This window comes from Silene latifolia, chromosome 8 (genome assembly GCF_048544455.1).
Source record: "Silene latifolia isolate original U9 population chromosome 8, ASM4854445v1, whole genome shotgun sequence".
Taxonomy (NCBI): domain Eukaryota; kingdom Viridiplantae; phylum Streptophyta; class Magnoliopsida; order Caryophyllales; family Caryophyllaceae; genus Silene; species Silene latifolia.
In genome coordinates, this window is record NC_133533.1 from 111,482,462 (window position 1) to 111,502,754 (window position 20,293).

The 20,293-nt window shown below is 35.9% G+C and overlaps 1 protein-coding gene and 2 non-coding genes across 3 annotated transcripts; 1 reads left to right on the plus strand and 2 right to left on the minus strand.

Moving 5' to 3' along the window:
- Positions 1-14,053: 14,053 nt before the first annotated feature.
- Positions 14,054-14,125, minus strand: TRNAG-UCC (transfer RNA glycine (anticodon UCC)). Its single transcript has one exon. It is a non-coding gene; the product is annotated as a tRNA-Gly (tRNA).
- A 4,671-nt stretch (positions 14,126-18,796) lies between these two features.
- Positions 18,797-19,915, plus strand: LOC141595758 (F-box protein CPR1-like). Its single transcript, XM_074415724.1, has one exon. It carries the CDS (start codon positions 18,797-18,799, stop codon positions 19,913-19,915), a length of 1,119 nt encoding a protein of 372 aa, XP_074271825.1.
- A 141-nt stretch (positions 19,916-20,056) lies between these two features.
- On the minus strand, positions 20,057-20,128 carry TRNAG-UCC (transfer RNA glycine (anticodon UCC)). The gene has a single exon. It is a non-coding gene; the product is annotated as a tRNA-Gly (tRNA).
- Positions 20,129-20,293: the final 165 nt, after the last annotated feature.

Consider the following 20,293-nt stretch of genomic DNA (forward strand, 5'->3'; position numbering starts at 1 on the left):
CAGCTGCAAGACTAATTCGTGGAAATTAATTGAGCATAAATTAATATCGGATCCATTTCATGGTATAGATTTTAACTCAGTCGAGTGCGTACACAACAATCTACTCTATGTGATTTCCGATTCTTCCATCGACCTTAGAATCCGTTGTTTCGACATCCAAGCTGAACAATGGACAAACGATATTCTGTTTCCTTATAATCTTGTATCCCCAATCATATGTATTCTTGATGGGTCGCTATGTGTTTTAGGGGAAAACCCGATTGATGACGAGCAGAAAGGCCGAGACTTTACTTATTATTCTATGTGGGTTTTGAATGAGAGTGGCAGTAAAGAATCTTGGGTGAAGTTGATGACCATTTTTTCTAAAGGTTTATTGGTACCAACGTCGTTTCGCCCTATTGCTTACCGTAAAGGATCACGACACAAGCTACTAATTCGACGATATAATAAGTCGGAACTTTTTTGGTGCGACCTTAAACGTAAAATAGTTACAAAGGCTGAATTCAATGGACGTGTTGGATTAGAGGGTATAGATCATTTTTTAATCGACGGGGAGATTATCAGATTTGTTTCGTGGATGAATACATCAAGACAGCTACACTGTTTCCCTCCATCAAGAAGGATGCAAAGACATCGATTATTCATAGATTCAAGAAATTTATGATTTTGGAGCGGGCATACATTACGATATTTAGATAGTTATTTTGAATGTATTTTTTACGTTAGCAATCTTGATTTTCCTTTGTCTATTTGTTATCTTAATTGTAACCTACGCCTAGTTGATTATTAATGAGATGACAATTTCAAAAAAAAAAAAATGGTAACTAGATCTATTACCAAACTAGTTCACTAGTTGTTACGCCCCGTCCACGGGGCACCCGATTCCAATACGATGATCACAAATTCTTATTTCAGACGGGTTATTTTCCGTCTGAAATAAGACCGACAAAATGTTGTCATTTTTTAAGAGAATGTAACCATTTAATCCACAAAATGTTAACTAGAGGTGTCATTTTTTAACCTGAAAATGATGTGGAAAATAATGGTCACATGTTATCAGAAAATAACAACATTTTAGTGTAAAATGACAACATGTTGCCCTTCTTATTTCAGACGGGAAACAACCGTCTGAAACAAGACGCGTTGTAGGATGATATATGAGACAAGACTTTGGTGACGATTGTTTGTGAATAGCATTGTTCTGTTGGTGAAAAATTCTTGTGTCATCTGAGATGATTGTACTCCTTACATCTAAGTCTTTATAAAATTATTGAGGTTAAACAAGTTTTTGAGTCGATAACTTTTTGTTTTGTGAAGCGGTCGGGTAATGTCGCTCTCCATCGATGCCTCCTTAATCGTTATGAACCGATAGATTATTCTACTAGAGTTAGGATTGATATGTGTTCGGAGTTGATTGCAAACATAATTTCTACGAATTCTTTCAACCTGGAAAACACGTAAGTGGTAATTAAGCCCCTTACCTTTGTTCATTTGTGAAATCAGGTCCCATAAGTTTCATTTGGAGCAATCAAGCCCCTTAAGTTTCACCAAAAGTGGAATTCACCCCCATTTTCTAAATTATCACCAAATTCTTATATTAAATCATTTTTAATATAATTTATCAAATAAAACTTATGGAGCCTAATTTCACAATTGAACAAAGTTAATTAAGGAGCTTAAATGCTTAATTACCACTTTCGCGACCCAGAAAATGATCTGACCCGAACACACCCCGGTTGACTAATTGACCTGTTTGCCCGGTCTAATTAAAAACCTTAAGGCCCATTCTTGGAAATTTATACGGAGTGAATTAGTGTAATTAGGTAATGTTCCTAATTTCTATGGCTATATATACATTAGTTTAATTTAAAGATAATAATGCATATATATATGGATTAAGGGTAGTTTCCTAATTAAATTAGGATCATATATGCATATATAATCAGATTTCAATTTGCAAATACTTGTTCTTGATTACCTCAAAGTCAGGGGCGGCCCGTGAATTCGGGAGGCCCTGTTCCGATTCTTAAGTTGAGGCCCCAAAACAATTAATTGTCATTTACTTGAGATCCTAAACGAAAACTATTAAAAATAAAAATTTGAGAAAAAAAGGAAAGGTTAAGATATATGAAAAAAAATGCTATGCCTTATTTTAGGCATATACTTAAAACACAAATTATATAAATAAGACCGTTTCATAATTCATATCATAAGACGATTCACTTTTATAAAATATAGGGTACTTCATACGGAGTATTTGTTTATTTGTAATAAATATCTTGTCTTTTATAGAATAAAAATGTCTCACACAATAATTAATAGTTTAATATAAAGAGTAATATAAATAAAAGAAATTAAAAGATGGAGATATAACAAAAGAACCGAGAACCGAGAAAGGTAAAAAAATATACTTTTCTGTGACCCATTTAAATAAATAAATTTTTAAAAAAATCTGCCTATTGATGGGAAATGGGGATGCACATGTGTTTTGGGTAAACAAAGATGTTGTGGAGTGTAGACGGTAGAGTAGTGACTTTTCAGAGTAGTCCACAAGGAGGAAAAAAGCCAAAATCATTTTCATTTAATGTTATGAATTGGGCTTAGATTTTGGGGCCCTATTTCCCCTTGGGCCCCTGTGCTGTGAACCTAATTGCACAGCCTTTGGGCCTCCCCTGCTCAAAGTGTCAAACACAACCAACAATGGCTACCATACCTATGAATGTAGTAGAGTCATGCATCCTCCCGAGATTACCCGTAAAATCCCTTATTCGGTTCAAGTCCGTATCCAAGTCTTGGAAAACCTTAATCTCTTCTTCTAATTTCTTTCACTTACAGCACCGCCACGCAAAACGCCTCCTCTTAATCCCGGGAGACGGCAATACCTTACTACAAGTCCACAACCTCGACTCTCCCCTCGATCCTCCTTCCCTCTGCCCTTACCCTAATAAACAACTACCCCGCCAATCAGAGGACACGATGACCATCTTCGCCTCTTGCGAATTCTTCGTTTTGGTGGGGTACTCGAGTAGTTTAACCGTAGAAAGACTTTTCTTGCTCAACCCATCTACGCTTAGCTATCACAGAATAATCCTCTCACAAAGCATGAAACGACGACGTTTTGAATGGTCATATTTTCTATTACGACGAGGCGAATGATGATTGTAAGGTCGTTAGTATGGCAAGATTTTATTCAAAGAATGCAGAAGGCTGGGAAGTTGAGATATACAGCTGCAAGACTAATTTGTGGAGATTAATTGAACATAAATTAATATCGGAAGCAGATCATTGTATATATTTTAACTCGGTTCTATACTTTGTGATTTCTGATTCTTCCAATCAAATTAGAATCCGTTGTTTCGACATTCAAATTGAACAATGGAAAAAAGACGATATTCTGTTTCCTCATAATCTTAAATTCCCCGAGGTATGTATATTCGATGGGTCGCTATGTATTTTAGGGACTAACGCGGATAATAAGGACGAATATCGAAGCATGACTTATTGTATGTGGGTTTTGAATGAATCTTGGGTGAAGTTGATGAGCATTGTTCCTGAGTATACCTGGCAATCGGGGTTCCGCCCTCTCGCTTACCGCAAAGGATCACAACACGAGCTACTATGTCAACGATCTTATGATCAGGGCCGTCTCAAGAAAAGTGGAGACCCGGTGCAAAAAAAAGATATGAGGCCCAAAATTTACAAAATTAAAAAACGCTTATATAAAATATTAATGCAAACTACAAATTATTTGAAAAACGATTCTTTCGCGTAGTTTTTCTTGAAGCGAATTCTTCTATCAAACAATCATAATCGACTTTCTCCAATAAATCATCTTCTATGACAATTATTGCTAATCTGGTAAGCCTCTCTTGCAACATTGTAGACATCATGTAAGATTTCAGCAACTTTAACTTGGAAAAACTTCTTTCTGCAGATGCAACTGTTACAGGAATAGTCAACAATATTCGATACACAATAAATGCATTAGGAAAATACGATTTACGTTTCAAAAATTTCAAAATATCAATAGCTTCCATCTCTTCTTCACTAGGCAATATATCTTAGCTTTAAGCAACTCCATGTACAATTCATTCCCATCAATATCACATTGTTCACCACTTGTAAGTGCTACTTGAAGATCATCACAATAAGACTTTAATTCAGCATTGTCTAATGTGTGCAACTTACTAGAAGAGAACAAAAAGCCAAAAACATTTTTCTAACTGTTTATGTAATTACTACTCAAAACCTCCACTATTATGACCAACCCGTACACTGTACTAAATCCGTCTTGGACCACCCTGAAAAACTGATGAGGCTTTCTTTCATAGGTGATCTTTAAGCCTATATCCAGGAGTAGCTCTATGGAATTCAGCCTTGGTAGCTATTTTATGTTTAACGTCATACCAAAAATAATCCGAATTATAAAATCCTCGACATAATAGTAGTTCGTGTCGTGATCCTTTGTGGTAAGCAATAGGGCAAAACTTTGGTTCCAAGACACCTTTAGAAGTTATGCTCATCAACTTCTCCCAAGACTCTTTAACACCACTAGCGCTCTCATTCAAAACCCACATACAATACGTTAAGGCCCGGCCTTCCTCGACATCTCTCCCTAAAACAGACAGCGATCCATCAAGAATACATAGCTTGGGGGATTTAAGATTATGAGGAAACAAAATATCGTTTGTCCATTGTTCGGCTTGAATGTCGAAACAACGGATTATTCTATGGTGAATGGGAGAATCAAAAATCAGATAAAGTAGATTTTTATGTACGCACTCAACTGTGTTAAAATCTCTATCATAATAATATGGTAATTCCGATATTAAGTTACGCTCAATTAATCTCGACAAATTAGTCTTGCAGCTGTAAATCTCAATTTCCCAGCCATCTGCCTTGTTATAAAACTGTTTTATACTATCGACCTTACAATCATCATTGGCCTCGTCGTAATATAACCCATATTGAACATAATAATTTTTAAATCGTAGTTGCATGCATTCAACTAAGGCGTTTATGCTGTGATAGCTAAGTGTAGATGGGTTGAGCAAGAACACCTTTCCTACGACTAGAATACTATCCGAGTAGGAGTAGCCCACCAAGACGAAGAATTCACAAGAGGCTAAGATGGTGATCTTGGCCTCTAATCGGTAATGGTCAGGGTAAGGGCAGAGAGAAGGAGGATCGCGGGGAGAGTCGAGGTTTTATACCACTTATGATACGAAAATTGAGCGGAAGCGGTTTAATAGAATAACGAACAATAATTAAAAAGGATATTTGCTTCGAAATCTGTCTTGAAATCGAAACAATGGGATATTTGCGCGATCTAGACCTATAGATCGAACAATGGTGACTGAATCGCAAGACCTATTGCTATCAATCGGGTTAGAGTTTGAAAACGCGTCAAACAATAACAGTTTCGGAACGAAAACGCGTCGATCCTATGTTTACAAAACTTGCAAACACAAACAAAGCAACACCTTTGATTTTTTATTAATTCTCAATCTCTGTTTAAAACAATACAACTGACTCCCTATTTATACTAATAGATCGACTTGCTAAACAAGCCAAACCTTCCTAATTGTCTTTCTTAAAGCTAATACAATTACCTTATTTATTCTAATTGAAATTAGGAAATAAATAAACTAGTAATAATCTAATTAGGAAATAAATTAGTCCTAATGGTTTATGGAAAACCTTTATTTTGTATCAACTTGTAGGAAGGTATGGCCCTCTCCCGGGATTAGGAGGAGGCGGTTTGCGTGGCGGTGGTGTAAGTGAAGGAAATTAGAGGAAGAGATTAAGGTCTTCCAGGATTTGGATACGGACTTGAATCGAATAAGGGATTTTACGGGTAATCTAGGGAGGATGCATGACTCTACTACCTCCGTTGGAATAGTAGCCATTGTTGGTTGTGTTTGAGATAATCAAGGACAAGGATTAGCAAATTGAAACCTAATTATATATGCATATAATATAGTACTTTTTTAGGTAAGTAGCCAAAATTTATAATTAGGAAATTACCCTTAATCGATTCCTGAAAGAAAAAATTACTAATGCATTAAAATTTCCAAGCATATAGCCATCGGAATACTATCCATGAGACCATGAGTCCATTTGGCTAGTTTCCTAAGCTCTTCTTCAATTTGGCCCGATTCGAAAATTAAAATTTGGCTAGTTTCCTAATTAAAAAGGATAATATATGCATATATAATCAGGTTTCAATTTGCTAGTAATTATCCTTTTTAATTAGGAAACTAGCCAAAATTTAATTAGGAACGATCTTTAATTGATTCCTCAAAGAAAAAATTACTCATGTATTATTATTATGGGTTTTTCCAAACTATGGCCAAATTACCAAATTGGTAAAAAAATGTAGAGAGTTTTGGACAAATTGATAAAAAAAAAAATAGCAAGTCGACAGATTGGTAAAAAAAAATTAGCTTACCATATTAGACAAATTGGTAAAAAAAGTTGATTAAGTGATTAATCAGTAAAGTTTGTTAAATTAAGTGATGATATTTAGGCCAAAATCTATAAATAATATTATAAAAATCTGGCATATTCATCTCAAATACTTCCTAGGCCTCGAAATAGCCCAAAACAAATCCGGCATATTCATCTCTCAACGCAAATATGCCCTTGACATACTCAAAGAAACGGGTCTCCTCGGGTCCAAGCCAAGCTCAGTACCAATGGAACCAAATTAAACCATCAGTTGGGCACATCAACTGCCGCTCCCATAACCAACCCACAACCATATCGTCACCTTATTGGTCGTCGCTTATTTATCTCACAATTACCCGCCCATAACTCATCTACGCCCGGTTTTTGGTTGGATAGTTTTTGTTAGTGCTTCACTCTTGGAAGACCAAAAAAACAACAAACTGTGTCAAAATCATCTGCTAAAGCTGAATACAGGTCTATGGTTGCTGTTTTATGTGAGTTAAAGTGGCTTATGGGTTTGTTTTCTAGTCTGGGTGTCCCTATACCTAGGCCTATGCATCTTTATTGTGACAGTCAGTTCGTGCTCCACATTGCCCAGAATCCTATTTTTCACAAACAAACAAAACATATTGAGGTCGAATGTTGTTTACTTTTGAAATCGAATTTTTAAATTTTGGGTCAGGATTCGGTTATTTTTCAAATCGAGTCAACAGATCAGATTATGAGATTGCAAAAGGATAAGTTAAAAGTGTGAAAGTGAAGGCCATATAAGGTTTAGTTTTGAGATTGCCGGTGTCCTAAATTCTTGTACTCCATATAATAAGGTCCATTATTCTTTCTAGGAAATTTAAGTAACTTAGTTTCCTAATTAAATTAGGAGAAAATACGATGTATAATTCGGATATAAATTTGGTAATCATTGTGTCAAACAGCACCAACAATGGCTAATATACCAACGGAGGTAGTAGAGTCATGCATCCTTCCAAGATTACCCGTAAAATCCCTTATTCGATTCAAGTCCGTATCCAAGTCCTGGAAAACCCTAATCTCTTCTTCTAATTTCCTTCACTTACAGCACCGCCACGCAAACCGCCTCCTCCTAATCCCGGTAATCGACCCTACCGTAATACAAGTTCACAACCTCGACTCCCTCCTAGATCCGCCTTTCCTCTGCCCTTATCCTTATAATGAACATGAATCACATGATGATCACATGATGATCGTCCTCGCCTCTTGTGAATTCTTCGTCTTGGTAGGCAGCGGGAGGTCGTCCGACACATTAAATACTCTTTTCTTGCTCAATCCATCTACTCTTAGCTACCACAAAATCCCCTTCGAAGGTATACGTCGTCGTTCATCAACTATTAAATACGGATTATATTTCGACGATGCCAATGATGATTGTAAGGTCGCTAGAATCGAACAGTTATACGACAACAATACACATGAATGGGAAGTTAAGATTTACAGCTGCAAAACTAAAATGTGGAGATTAATTGAGCATAAATTAATACCGGGTCCATTTTATTCTGTAATATTTAACCCTGTTGCGTGCGTAAACAATTTACTCTATGTAATTGTTGATCACCCAATCACTGAACGGAGAGTCCGCTGCTTCGACATTCAGGCTGAACGGTGGACAAACGATATTGTTTTCCCACACAAGGTTAGATTCTCTAAGTTACGTGTATTTGACGGGTCGCTATGCCTTTTAGGGTATGACCCGAGTGATAATGATAATATTTGTGCGTGGGTATTGAAAGAGTCTTGGGTGAAGTTGATGAGCAACCTAAGGGAAAAGTGGTACATTCCTACAGCTTACCGCAAAGGATCACGACACGAGATACTATGTAGACGAGTTATTTGTGATTCCCAACTTTATTGGTACAACCTTAAGTATAAAGTAGCTACCAGGGCTGAGTTTGGTGGATGTGCTCAAGATGTACGGGTACGTAAAAATGTAGATCATATATGCAAAGAAAGTCTTATTAATTTTCACGGTAGAGAACGCGTGCATACATCAACTTAAATCAACTCCGATAAGATTGCTCCAACGTAAACAAAGAATTGAACCATGAGTTCTTTACTGTCAGCAACAACAAATGCATGCTAGGCCGGACTGAATTATTCTTAATTATCATCGATGAAATTCGTTTAAGTTGTAATAGTTTTAATTCTATTGCTTGGTCATATATTAGTAGGAATTGAAATACTTTGATCTGTGTGTACACCTGGCTGTTATTATAGCGGTTCATGAGTCATTCCGCCCATTAGCTCGTCCCGTCCAGCCCGGCCCGCTTATTAAGTGGGCTTGGACAAGTGTATTTTTTACCCGAAAAATTAAGAGGGCGGGCCATGCCCAGCCCGCCAAATTAAATGGGCGGGTATGGAAAACAAGAAAATCCCGTGGGTCGGCACATTAGGCTCGTTTACTATTTAAATCTTTTACTTTTACTCTTAAAAAAAAAGACATTTTCAAAGAAAATTATGTCAATTTTATAGGGATGTGGAACATTAAAATAATACGTAAACTATAAAGGTTAAAATATAACGAAAATGTTTATATATTGGGTACCCTTATACATTTTAATTAATAAAACATCTAAATTGAAGTTTCGTGTTATGGCCCATTACCCATGGACCGCCCGAATTTTGACTAAAGGGCAGGCAAGGGCATGGATAATTGGCCCATAATTAAGGTCCGACCCGCCCACTAAGGTCTTAAAAGGCAACTTCTTTTACGGTCCGGCCCAAACCCGCATTTGAACAGCTCTAACTGTTATGCTTTTTCCATTTACCTATCTACACCTTTGGGAGTATTATTAAAAAAAATATTACATTTTGCTCAATATCGACTAGAGCTGGCAAGTCTGACCCAACCCGACATAAACTCGGGAATATTACAACACGAAACCGACCCGATGATGACCCGTAACCCGACATGACCCAATGATCAGTGATAATCCAAAACCGACTCGATCTGATGATTACCTGTAACCCGACCCGAACCGTTATTGACCCGACCCTATACTAATCCGATTAAATTAATGAACCGGCAATTATTAAGCTTAATATTGATCAAAATGAAAGTGATTTTATACGGGGTTGAATCCCCTATTTACTAAATGAATAGGCGAAACTCCTACTTTTGCCGCCTAAAAGTATTTTCTAGAATAGTGCGTGAAATTTTTAACAAATACTATAGATGTGGACATGATAAGTTATAAATGGACATAATCTTTTGTATTTAAATATTATACTTCACATTCTGCACAAATTTATCTCTGATCTTTAGGATAAGGAAATTCTTTTTTTTTTAAAGAAATTAATGATAAAAATTTATTGACTTTTTATGATTAAAAATTGCGGCTAAAAAATATGGTATTAGTAAATATTTGTTAAAAATTCATTGACTTTTTATGATAAAAATTTGCAGCTAGAAAATATGTTATTAGTAAGTATTTGTTAATTAACATCATTATTTCTCGGTAAAAAAACAAAAAAAAATACTCATTTTATAACTTCTTACATTCTAAATTTTTATTTATTTCTCTAGTAAAAATACATTAAGGAGAAACATGAAAAATAAGTAAATTGTCGATTTAAATTCTATAAATAATACACAGAAAGTAAAACTCTATAAATATCGTGCATATGTGCACGGGTCTATATTAGTAGTTTTATAAATACCGTGCATTCATTGCGCGGGATCTAAACTAGTTGTTCTATTAAGAAAGCAAAATTGATTCGCTGTAGTTTCATCATTGTTTCCTTTTTCTTGAAATATATTTTACTTCATGAAAAATCTCGATTGTTAAGTTGGTACGCCCACAACAACATGAGTATATTCGTTCAAAGATTGAAACGGGTCAAATACATTAATTGATACTAACCCCAAAAAAACAGTCAGCCGAAGCTTTCACCTATTTTAATGTCCACCTTCCCTCTTCCATCTTGACTCTTGAGCCTTCCTTTCTCATCTTCGTTTAGGGGATTACATGTCGACGTTGCTTCTAAAGGTTTCTTTGGTCGGTTTCGCCCAATTGCTTACCGTAAAGGATCACGAGATAAGCTACTATGTCAACGTTGTTTTAAGTTGGAACTTTTTTGGTACGACCTTAAACATAAAATAGCTACCAAGAAGGCTGAATTCTGTGGTGGTACTGGATTGGACGTCGACGATGGTATATCTTATATATGCAAAGAAAGTCTTTATCAGTTTTTCACCGTGGCCAAACGTATTGCATTAAATTGACTCGGAAAAATGAGAAGGTAGACCGAGGGGAAGGCTGTCCGAATGTATGTAAATTGTTTGGCGTGACATAAATTCTTATATGAGACGGTTTGCTATAAGAAAAGTGCAATCCCGTCCTTTTGATTGTGCTATTTTTTCTCAGATTAAGTGGAGTTCCGGCCATTGTTTCTGCTTAAACATCCATGTTTATGTTTGGAGGATTGGACTAATTGGATTGTACGCTTAAAAATAAAATAAAAATGCGCCTGCCAGGATTCGAACCCGAGTCTATTGCTTGAAAGGCAATTATCTATTCTCATAGTTTATATTTCCTTTGTTACGCCCCGCCCAAGGGGCACCAGATTCCAATGGGATTATATATGAAACAAGACTTTGGTGACGATAGATTATTCTACTAGAGTTAGGATTGCTATGTGTTCGGAGTTGATTGTAAACATAATTTCTACCAATATTATGATGTTGGTCTGGACTCTTTCTAATCAATAATGCCAGTTTCAAGACTATACAACTGGATGTACAATGAGCATTGTACCTCCAAGATTATTTTAGTCTTTTTCCAAATACTTTTACAAAAAAAATAAAATAACGTAATCCAATTTTGAATTCAATCCTCCTTCTTTCTCTGACTGCTTCCATATTTTTCTAACTCCTCTTCATCTTCATCCATCATCCAGTTAATGAATCATATTCTCTTTTAAATTATTATAATTAATTGAATATATGGAACAAATCATATGACGTGACTCGTGAGGAAAAAAAATTTATCCAAAATTTTTAATGCATGAAAATAGTTGAAGCTCGTATTCTTTTTACATTAGCTCATATTTTTTATCTTTATAGCTCATATTCTCATGTGCTCGTATTTTTAAGTTCTTGATCCCTTTAAGCTCGTATTCTTTTTAAATTAGCTCGTATTCTTATCTTAATAGCTCATATTCTTATGCGCTCGTATTTTTAAGCTCGTAATCCTTTAAACTCGTATTCTTTTTACATTAGCTCGTATTATTATCTTAATAGCTCGTATTCTCATGTGCTTGTATTTTTAAGTTCATGATTTTTTTAAGCTCGTAGTCTTTTTACATTAGCTCATATTCTTATCTTAATAGCTCGTATTCTTATGTACTCGAATTTTTGAACTTGTATTCTTCTAATAATAGTTCGTATGATTGGTATAGAAATTTACCTCAAAGTATTATTAGATCCATTTTTCCTTCTTGATGATGATGTAAATTGCTTCCCGTTCACCAAAATATTATTAGATGCGTTTTTCTTCCTTGATTATGATGTTAATTGCTTTCTTTTCACCATATTAGAATCAGAATTACGGATCGTTTAAGAGAAATTTAGAGAAGAGTAAGAGGGGGTAGGGTTTGTCGACTGGAGAGAAATCAAAATTAGGGAAAACTAGAGATGTATAGAATTGTTTTTATTGGGCTTAGATAATTTAATATGTAATATATGGGCCTGTTGTACAATGTTACTGTACAACAGGTTGTAGGATCCTATTTGTGCAATAATGCTTTTTCATAAATAAAAATAAAAAATAAAAAATAAAAAAATAATACATTCATACATCGTCGAAATGAGCTGGACCCGAATTAGCCAAACCTGGCCAAAACGAATTCTTTCAAACCAGAAAATGACCTGACCCGAACACAACCTGGTTGACTGAGTGACCCGTTTGCCATGTCTAATTAAGAACCTTAAGGCCCATTCTTGGAAATTTATACGGACTATGAATTAGTAATTAGGTAATGTTCCTAATTCCTATGGCTATAGATACATTAGTTTAATTTAAAGATAATAATAAGGCAATGCATATATATGGATTAAGGGCAGTTTCCTAATTAAATTAGGATCGTATATGCATATATAATCAGATTTTAATTTGCAAATAACTCAAAGTCTCAAAAACAAACCAACAATGGCTACTATACCAACGGATGTAGTAGAGTCATGCATCCTCCCGAGATTACCCGTAAAATCCCTTATTCGATTCAAGTGCGTATCCAAGTCCTGGAAAACCTTAATCTCTTCTTCTAATTTCCTTCACTTACAGCACCGCCACGCAAAACGCCTCCTCTTAATCCCGGGAGACGGCCATACCTTACTACAAGTCCACAACCTCGACTCTCCCATCGACCCTCCTTCCCTCTGCCCTTGCCCTAATCTACAACTACCCCGCCAACCACAGGACAAGATGACTATCCTCGCCTCTTGCGAATTCTTCGTCTTGGTGGGGTACTCGAGTAATATAACCGTAGAAATACTTTTCTTGCTCAACCCATCTACACTTAGCTATCACACAATAATCCCTTCAGAACTCATGAAACGACTATTTAAATGTTCATATTTTCGATACGGGGTATATTTCGACGAGGCCAATGATGATTGTAAGGTCGTTAGTATGGAAAAATTTTATTCAAAGAATGCAGAAGGCTGGGAAATTGAGATATACAGCTGCAAGACTAATTCGTGGAGATTAATTGAGCATAAATTAATATCGGAAGCATATCATTGTATATATTTTAACTCGGTTCTATACTTTGTGATTTCTGATTCTTCCAATCAAATTAGAATCCGTTGTTTCGACATTCAAATTGAACAATGGATAAAAGACGATATTTTGTTTCCTCATGAACTTATATTCCCCGAGTTATGTATATTCGATGAGTCGCTATGTATTTTAGGGACTAACGCGAGTAATGAGGAGGAAAGTCGAAGCATGACTTATTGTATGTGGGTTTTGAATGAATCTTGGGTGAAGATGATGAGCATTGTTCCTGAGTATATCTGGCAGTCGGGGTTCCGCCCTCTCGCTTACCGCAAAGGATCACAACAGGAGCCAGGGTTCAAAATCTCGGCCGAGTTATATCGTATCGGCCGAGTTGTATCGGATTTTTACTCTGCCGATACGAGATATCGCCCGGGAAATCACCGAGATTCTCCGCGATCCGTCCGTGACGACCGATTAAGGACCGATTATACCGATACCGCGACCACGACCGATACCGAGATTTAAAACCATGACAGGAGCTACTATGTCAACGATCTTATGATTCGGAACTTTTTTGGTACGACCTTAAACATAAAATAGCTACCAGGGCTGAATTCAATGACGGTGCTAGATATAATAATAATAATAATATAGATCATATATGCAAAGAAAGCCACGTCAGTTTTTCAAGGTGGCCAAACGTATCACATTAAATCGACTCAGAAAAATGAGAAGGTGAAGAAGACCGTCCTTCTATGATTGTGCTAGGTTTTTTCTCGGATTTGATGGAGTTCCGGCATTGTTTGGAGAATTCGACTAATTAGAGTGCATAATTAAAAATAAAATAAAAATGCGTCTGCCGGGAGTCGAACCCGGGTCTATTGCTTGGAAGGCAATTATCCTAACCGTTGGACTACAGACGCTAGCTGTGTGTAATCATATTACTCCGTATTTAGTAGTATGAACAATGCTTTGCAAATATTTTTTTTGGTGAAATGTAAAATATATTTTCATAATTAGAAGTTTTTACATTACAGCATCACCAAGAGATAAATCTCAAACAACTATTAACCATACACATACAACAACAAATTAAGAACTAAACTCATGCATGGCTTCCAGGGAATACGTTGGTATTTAGATGACCACATACACAATTTGATCACATTTCTTCTGCACTTCCTCTTCGACTCGTCTAGCCACCATCCATGGCATCTGAACTTGCCCTTCCATCCTGCACAGATTCCTCACATTCCAGATACAATAGATCATAGCCAGAAAAGCAACAGATACAATTCTCTTCATTATTAGAGACTCAATAATCTTATCAGGTGGCAGATTAACTTGCAACAGATACAATCACACTCCTCATCGCGGTCAATTGTTGTCATTTGGTTTTGGCACAAAGACCAAGAAAAAAGTGGAAATCGAAAGTGATTGTCTGAACGAGATTGAAGATTTCAAGATGACTAGAAGAGGCCGCAGTTGTTTATGACGGCATTTATGATTTATGTTCTTCTTTTGAGTCTGTAACCCGAACCGAGGCACTATAACACCGACCCGTATTCTGAACGGACTCGACCCGCCCAACCCGTTTGACAGTTCTAATAAGAAATTAAGAACCATAAGGTCCATTCTTGGAAATTTATACGGAGTGTTGGAAATATTGCATTGTGGAGAAGCTTTACATTACCTCGTAAGAGAATCTCTCCACTCTCACCACTAAATGCATGTTTATAACCCCATTAACTCCATGTTTATGGTAGTGGTTATGCCTCTTTATAGTGCTAATTAATCACTATAAATATGAGAAGTATGTAGTCATTTGAGATATACATCTTCCATATATCTCTACTATTTCTCTATGATAATTTTGAGCATACCATATGAGTTCCAACTCCTAATGGTTGAGTACACAACTTTTAGGAGTGTTGTGTGACCTTGGGGGACGACGCCTATATCGATTTGTACCGTAGTCGGGGCGATTTCGTTTCTCATTCAGTGGCCTCCATACCACGACACAACAACAAATATTCTCTAATTATATCTTCGCCCCTATAGTGATACTATATTTCCAACAATTGAGAAACGAAATTTTGTCACTATTATTGTTGTTGTATTCTCGTCATTGAGAATCATTTGATTGGAGAAAATATTTATGTTCGTCTAGAAGATTCAGCCCGTATGGAGTGAGACAGTACGTCGGTATTTTGGCCATAACTCGGTCTCTAGACCTTTGTTTGAGGCGTGTAATATGGCGTTGGAAGGCTAAGAAGAAGGGCTACAACTTTGTAGTTGAAGCCGGGAGCAGATTCTGTCATTTAGCTTCCTTAAAATAGGCAGCAATGTCATGGTAGTGTGCTGGAAAGTTTATGGATATTCATAAAAGAATGGTATTATCTATAATTTTATTGCTCAATTCATTCTTGTGATTCAGGTATGTTCCCGTGAATTTGCTTTACAAATATTTTTGATGTAAAATATGAAGGTTTGGTCAAATTATATATACCTTAATCATTCATATGTTTAAGCTACTACTTTATTTGGTAAGACATGTCTATAATCTTGGTAAAATTATTTTTAATAATTGATTTCGAGATTATGTGAATGAAATTGTTTCAAGATTTTGAATGACAAAGTAGCTAGAATGATTGAGTGACCAAGATATTGTTATGTGTATAATATGTTTATCAAGCAAAATATTTCACACATTTGGATTGTTTTTTTTATTATTTTAGTTTTGATTATGAGATGAACTAAAATTGATATTTGAGTTATGAACCAAATGTGGGGGCTAAATATTTTGTTTTAAATTTATATAGTATCTTGGATATGTGTGACAAAAATTTGAAATGATTATTTGTCAAAGCTTCATAAAAGTAGATATGAAGAACATAATTTGTTAATGATTATATGATATCTAAAAGTTGAGACGATGAATAATGAATAAATAATGTGTATATTTTGTTTGAACAATTATGTTTGTCACTAATTTGTGGCGTGACAACATGTGGGGGAAGACGTTCAACTTATTTGATAAATTTATTCATCATGTTTAGAGTTGATATCTTATAATTTGTGAAGAGCATGTATATCTTTGATTGTGGGGGTGTAGAGAAAATGATAGTCGCATGTTTTATACGTGACTAATTGAACCAAAATAAGAAGTATTAATTTGTTGGATAATGGCTATGTCAATAAATAATGGTTGCGTAAGGTTATTTTGCTTACACCACACTATATGAGATATGATTGATTTTATATTGGTAAGAAGTCAAATTCTTTTTGTAAAATATTGTGAATTTGCAAAGAGTAAATATAAGTGAAACAATCATCGAGATTCGTTGTTTTCTAATATAAGAATGATGATGTATATAGAGCTTTTAGTAAATAATATGATTTTGGGCGCAAAATCACAAAGACTACGTGTATGCTTTATTCTATGTCAATTTATTAGAAAGAGAAAATAATAAAGAAGATTATTTGTTCTTTTAAACGACATGAGAGTACGAGCTCTATATTAAATTAGAACACCGATGCTAATGAGTTATAAGAGAACATGTTTTGACTATTGTGAGAAGTCTAATATGTATAATTATAGTTGCTTCAATGTAGCTTATGCAACTAAGTACATTTTGTTTGTGTATTCATTACCAAAGTTATCATTCACATTTGGTGAAGTTCCTAAGGTGCAAGATTAAGAATTGAATTATGTTGGATATCTAGAAATATATTGGATCTACTAAAAGGTAATGACGATCAACAAGGTGAGATCTATGGTGAGTACTATACATTTCCACCTTTAATGGTGATCTTGTTTTAAGTCTATTAGAGAAGACTATTATAACCTTGTCTATTGTGTAAGCATATTATATTGCTCTTAATCTTGCTGCGTAAGATGCAGGGTGATTGTGAAGCTATTATTAACTACTACTTAATTGTGGGGGCATGGAGTTTTGCCTAATGTTTATCTTTAGCATAATGCTAATATCAACTTAATAATGCTAAAATAATGTGTATAATGACTTGCAGATTTACACATTTTATGCAGATTTGATTTGAGAAAGTTGATTGAGAATAATATGGTCACAAATTATTATCTTTGTGAAATTTGAGTGGAGCATATTTAAGCTAATGGACTAAGAAAGAAAGAAGTCCTAGAATTGTCGAGGGGAATGGAGCAAAAGCCTATTAGTTGAGGAATTTGTGGTGGATACCGGAACTTGCTATGCAAGGGTGGTCTAACGAAGCCATAGATAACTCATACTTGTGTACACATCCCATTCCTATGACATGTACACTATTTTAGAAGGTTGAGCATATAGCTCTTAATGGTCTTATAGCCCAAAATTGGGTGGTCCTTGTGAGACGGACTTGATGAGATCACCGTAATGATGGAGGTTGAGATATTTCTCTTAATGAATCTATATCCCTTTATTTGGGTGGTCCTATTGAGAAGGACTTGATGGATTCACCGCAATGTTGAAAGGTTGAGCCTTAGAGCTTTTAATGAATCTATATCCCTCTATTTGGGTGGTCTTATTGAGAAGGATTTGATGGATTCACCGCTATGTTGAGAGGTTGAGCCTTAGAGCTCTTAATGATTCTATAGCTCATGTTTGAGTGGTTTATATGGAGATAGACTTGTTGGAATCACCTACGTGGGTGTGAAGGATTGGCCTCCTTCTATGAGAGATTAGGCTATCTCTCTAGAGCACTCGTGAGAATCCCAAGGTACATTTGGCCATAAATTTGTTGAATTGTATCGCGGAACTCGTCTGGAACTTAAGGTAAGATATGTGTTTGGAATTTACCCCGGAGTCTAGGAGTTCAAGATTCGTTCACTCTCTAGGTGATGAAAGAATTGTTCCATTTCACTATGTGTTAATTCAAATCGAAAGATATTAATGCTTAAGTATCAATCCTTATTAATATGCTCAGAATTTTGTCTATCATTTGCATTAGTGGGGGATTGTTGGAAGTAATGCAAAAGGCTAGTAATGTTGTCTAGATACATTGCATTGTGGAGAAGCTTTACATTACCTCGTAAGAGAATCTCTCCACTCTCACCACTAAATGCATGTTTATAACCCCATTAACTCCATGTTTATGGTAGTGGTTATGCCTCTTTATAGTGCTAATTAATCACTATAAATATGAGAAGTATGTAGTCATTTGAGATATACATCTTCCATATATCTCTACTATTTCTCTATGATAATTTTGAGCATACCATATGAGTTCCAACTCCTAATGGTTGAGTACACAACTTTTAGGAGTGTTGTGTGACCTTGGGGGACGACGCCTATATCGATTTGTACCGTAGTCGGGGCGATTTCGTTTCTCATTCAGTGGCCTCCATACCACGACACAACAACAAATATTCTCTAATTATATCTTCGCCCCTATAGTGATACTATATTTCCAACACGGAGTAGTAATTAGGTAGTGTTCCTAATTCCTATGGCTATACTAATTAAATCATGGCTAGTTTCCTAATTGAATTAAGAGAATATATGACGCATAAATTTGGTAATCGAATATATAAATTTGCTAATACTTGTTCAATTACCTCAAACACAACCAACAATATAATGGCTAATATACCAACGGAGGTAGTAGAGTCATGCATCCTCCCGAGATTACCCGTAAAAACCCTAATTCGATTCAAGTGCGTATCCAACTCCTGGAAAACCTTAATCTCTTCCTCTGAATTCTGTCGCTTACACTACCGCCACGCAAACCGCCTCCTGGTAACCTCGGTAGATGGCGATACCCTACTTGAAGTTCACAACCTTGACTCTCCTCTGGACCCGCCTTTTCTCTGCCCTTACCCTGACCTTGAACAACTATCCCGCTTTAGGGAGGTGACAACCATCCTCGCGTCTTGCGAATTCTTCGTCTTAGTAGGCTACTTGGCACCCCACAGAGTAGAAAGACTTTTCTTGGTCAACCCATCTACACTTAGCTACCAAGGAATAATCGTGCAACGAGGATTTAATCGTGGATATGTTAAATACGGGTTATATTTCGACGAGGCCAATGATGATTGTAAGGTCGTTAGAATATCTGACTTTGATTTGCGGAATGATCAATATAGCTGGAAAATTGAGATTTACAGCAGCAAAATTAATAAGTGGAGATTAATTGAGGATAAATTAATTGTATCGAGTCCATTTGATCGTATGGAATATTTTAACTCCGTTGCGTGCTTAAATAATTTAGTCTATTTAATAACTGACCCATACGTTGAACAGAGAATCCACTGCTTCGACATTCAGGCTGAACGCTGGAGAAACGATATTGTTTATCCACATGAGATTTTGTATCTTGAAATATGTGTACTTAATGGGTCGCTATGTGTGTTAGGGATTGACACGAGTAATGATGAGGACCTCTGCACCGAAACCTACAGTGTGTGGGTGTTTAATGAGAGTGACAGCTTTAAAGAGACTTGGGTGAAGTTGATGAGTATCGTTGCTAAAAATTGCGGCGTTGTATCGGAATACCACCCTATTGCTTACCGTAAAGGATCACAACACGAGTTACTATGTCAACGACATTATGGTGGTTGGGAACTTTTTTGTTACGACCTTAAACATAAAGTAGCTACCAAGCCTGAAGAATTCAATGTAGTTGCTCGACATAATAGTCATTATCATCTATGCAAAGAAAGCCTCATCACTTTTCATGGTAGATTATTTGGCGCGTAACATAGATTCTTAACGAGGCGCTTTCCTATACGAAAACTGTAAGACCGTCCTTCTATGATTAATATTGGGCTAGTTTTTGCTAAAACTTCATGTTTGGAGAATTGGACTATTTGGAGTGCTTGATTTAAAATAAAATGAAAATGCGTCTGCCGGGAGTTGAACCCAGGTCTATTGCTTGGAAGGCAATTATCCTAACCGTTGGACTACAGACGCTAGTTATCTATAAAGCAAAACTGTAAGCAATTTAGAAGTTAACTACAAACACTAAATTTGAAAACAGCATCAATTATCCTTTATTAAACATATTACTCCCTCCGGATATAAATTTTCTTTATTGAAATTGGAAGAAATTAAAACAGAAAACCAAAGGGAGTATGT

Coding starts and splice junctions, on each gene's coding strand:
- LOC141595758 (XM_074415724.1), top strand. CDS start 18,797: ATGGCTAATATACCAACGGAGGTAGTAGAGTCATGCATCCTCCCGAGA.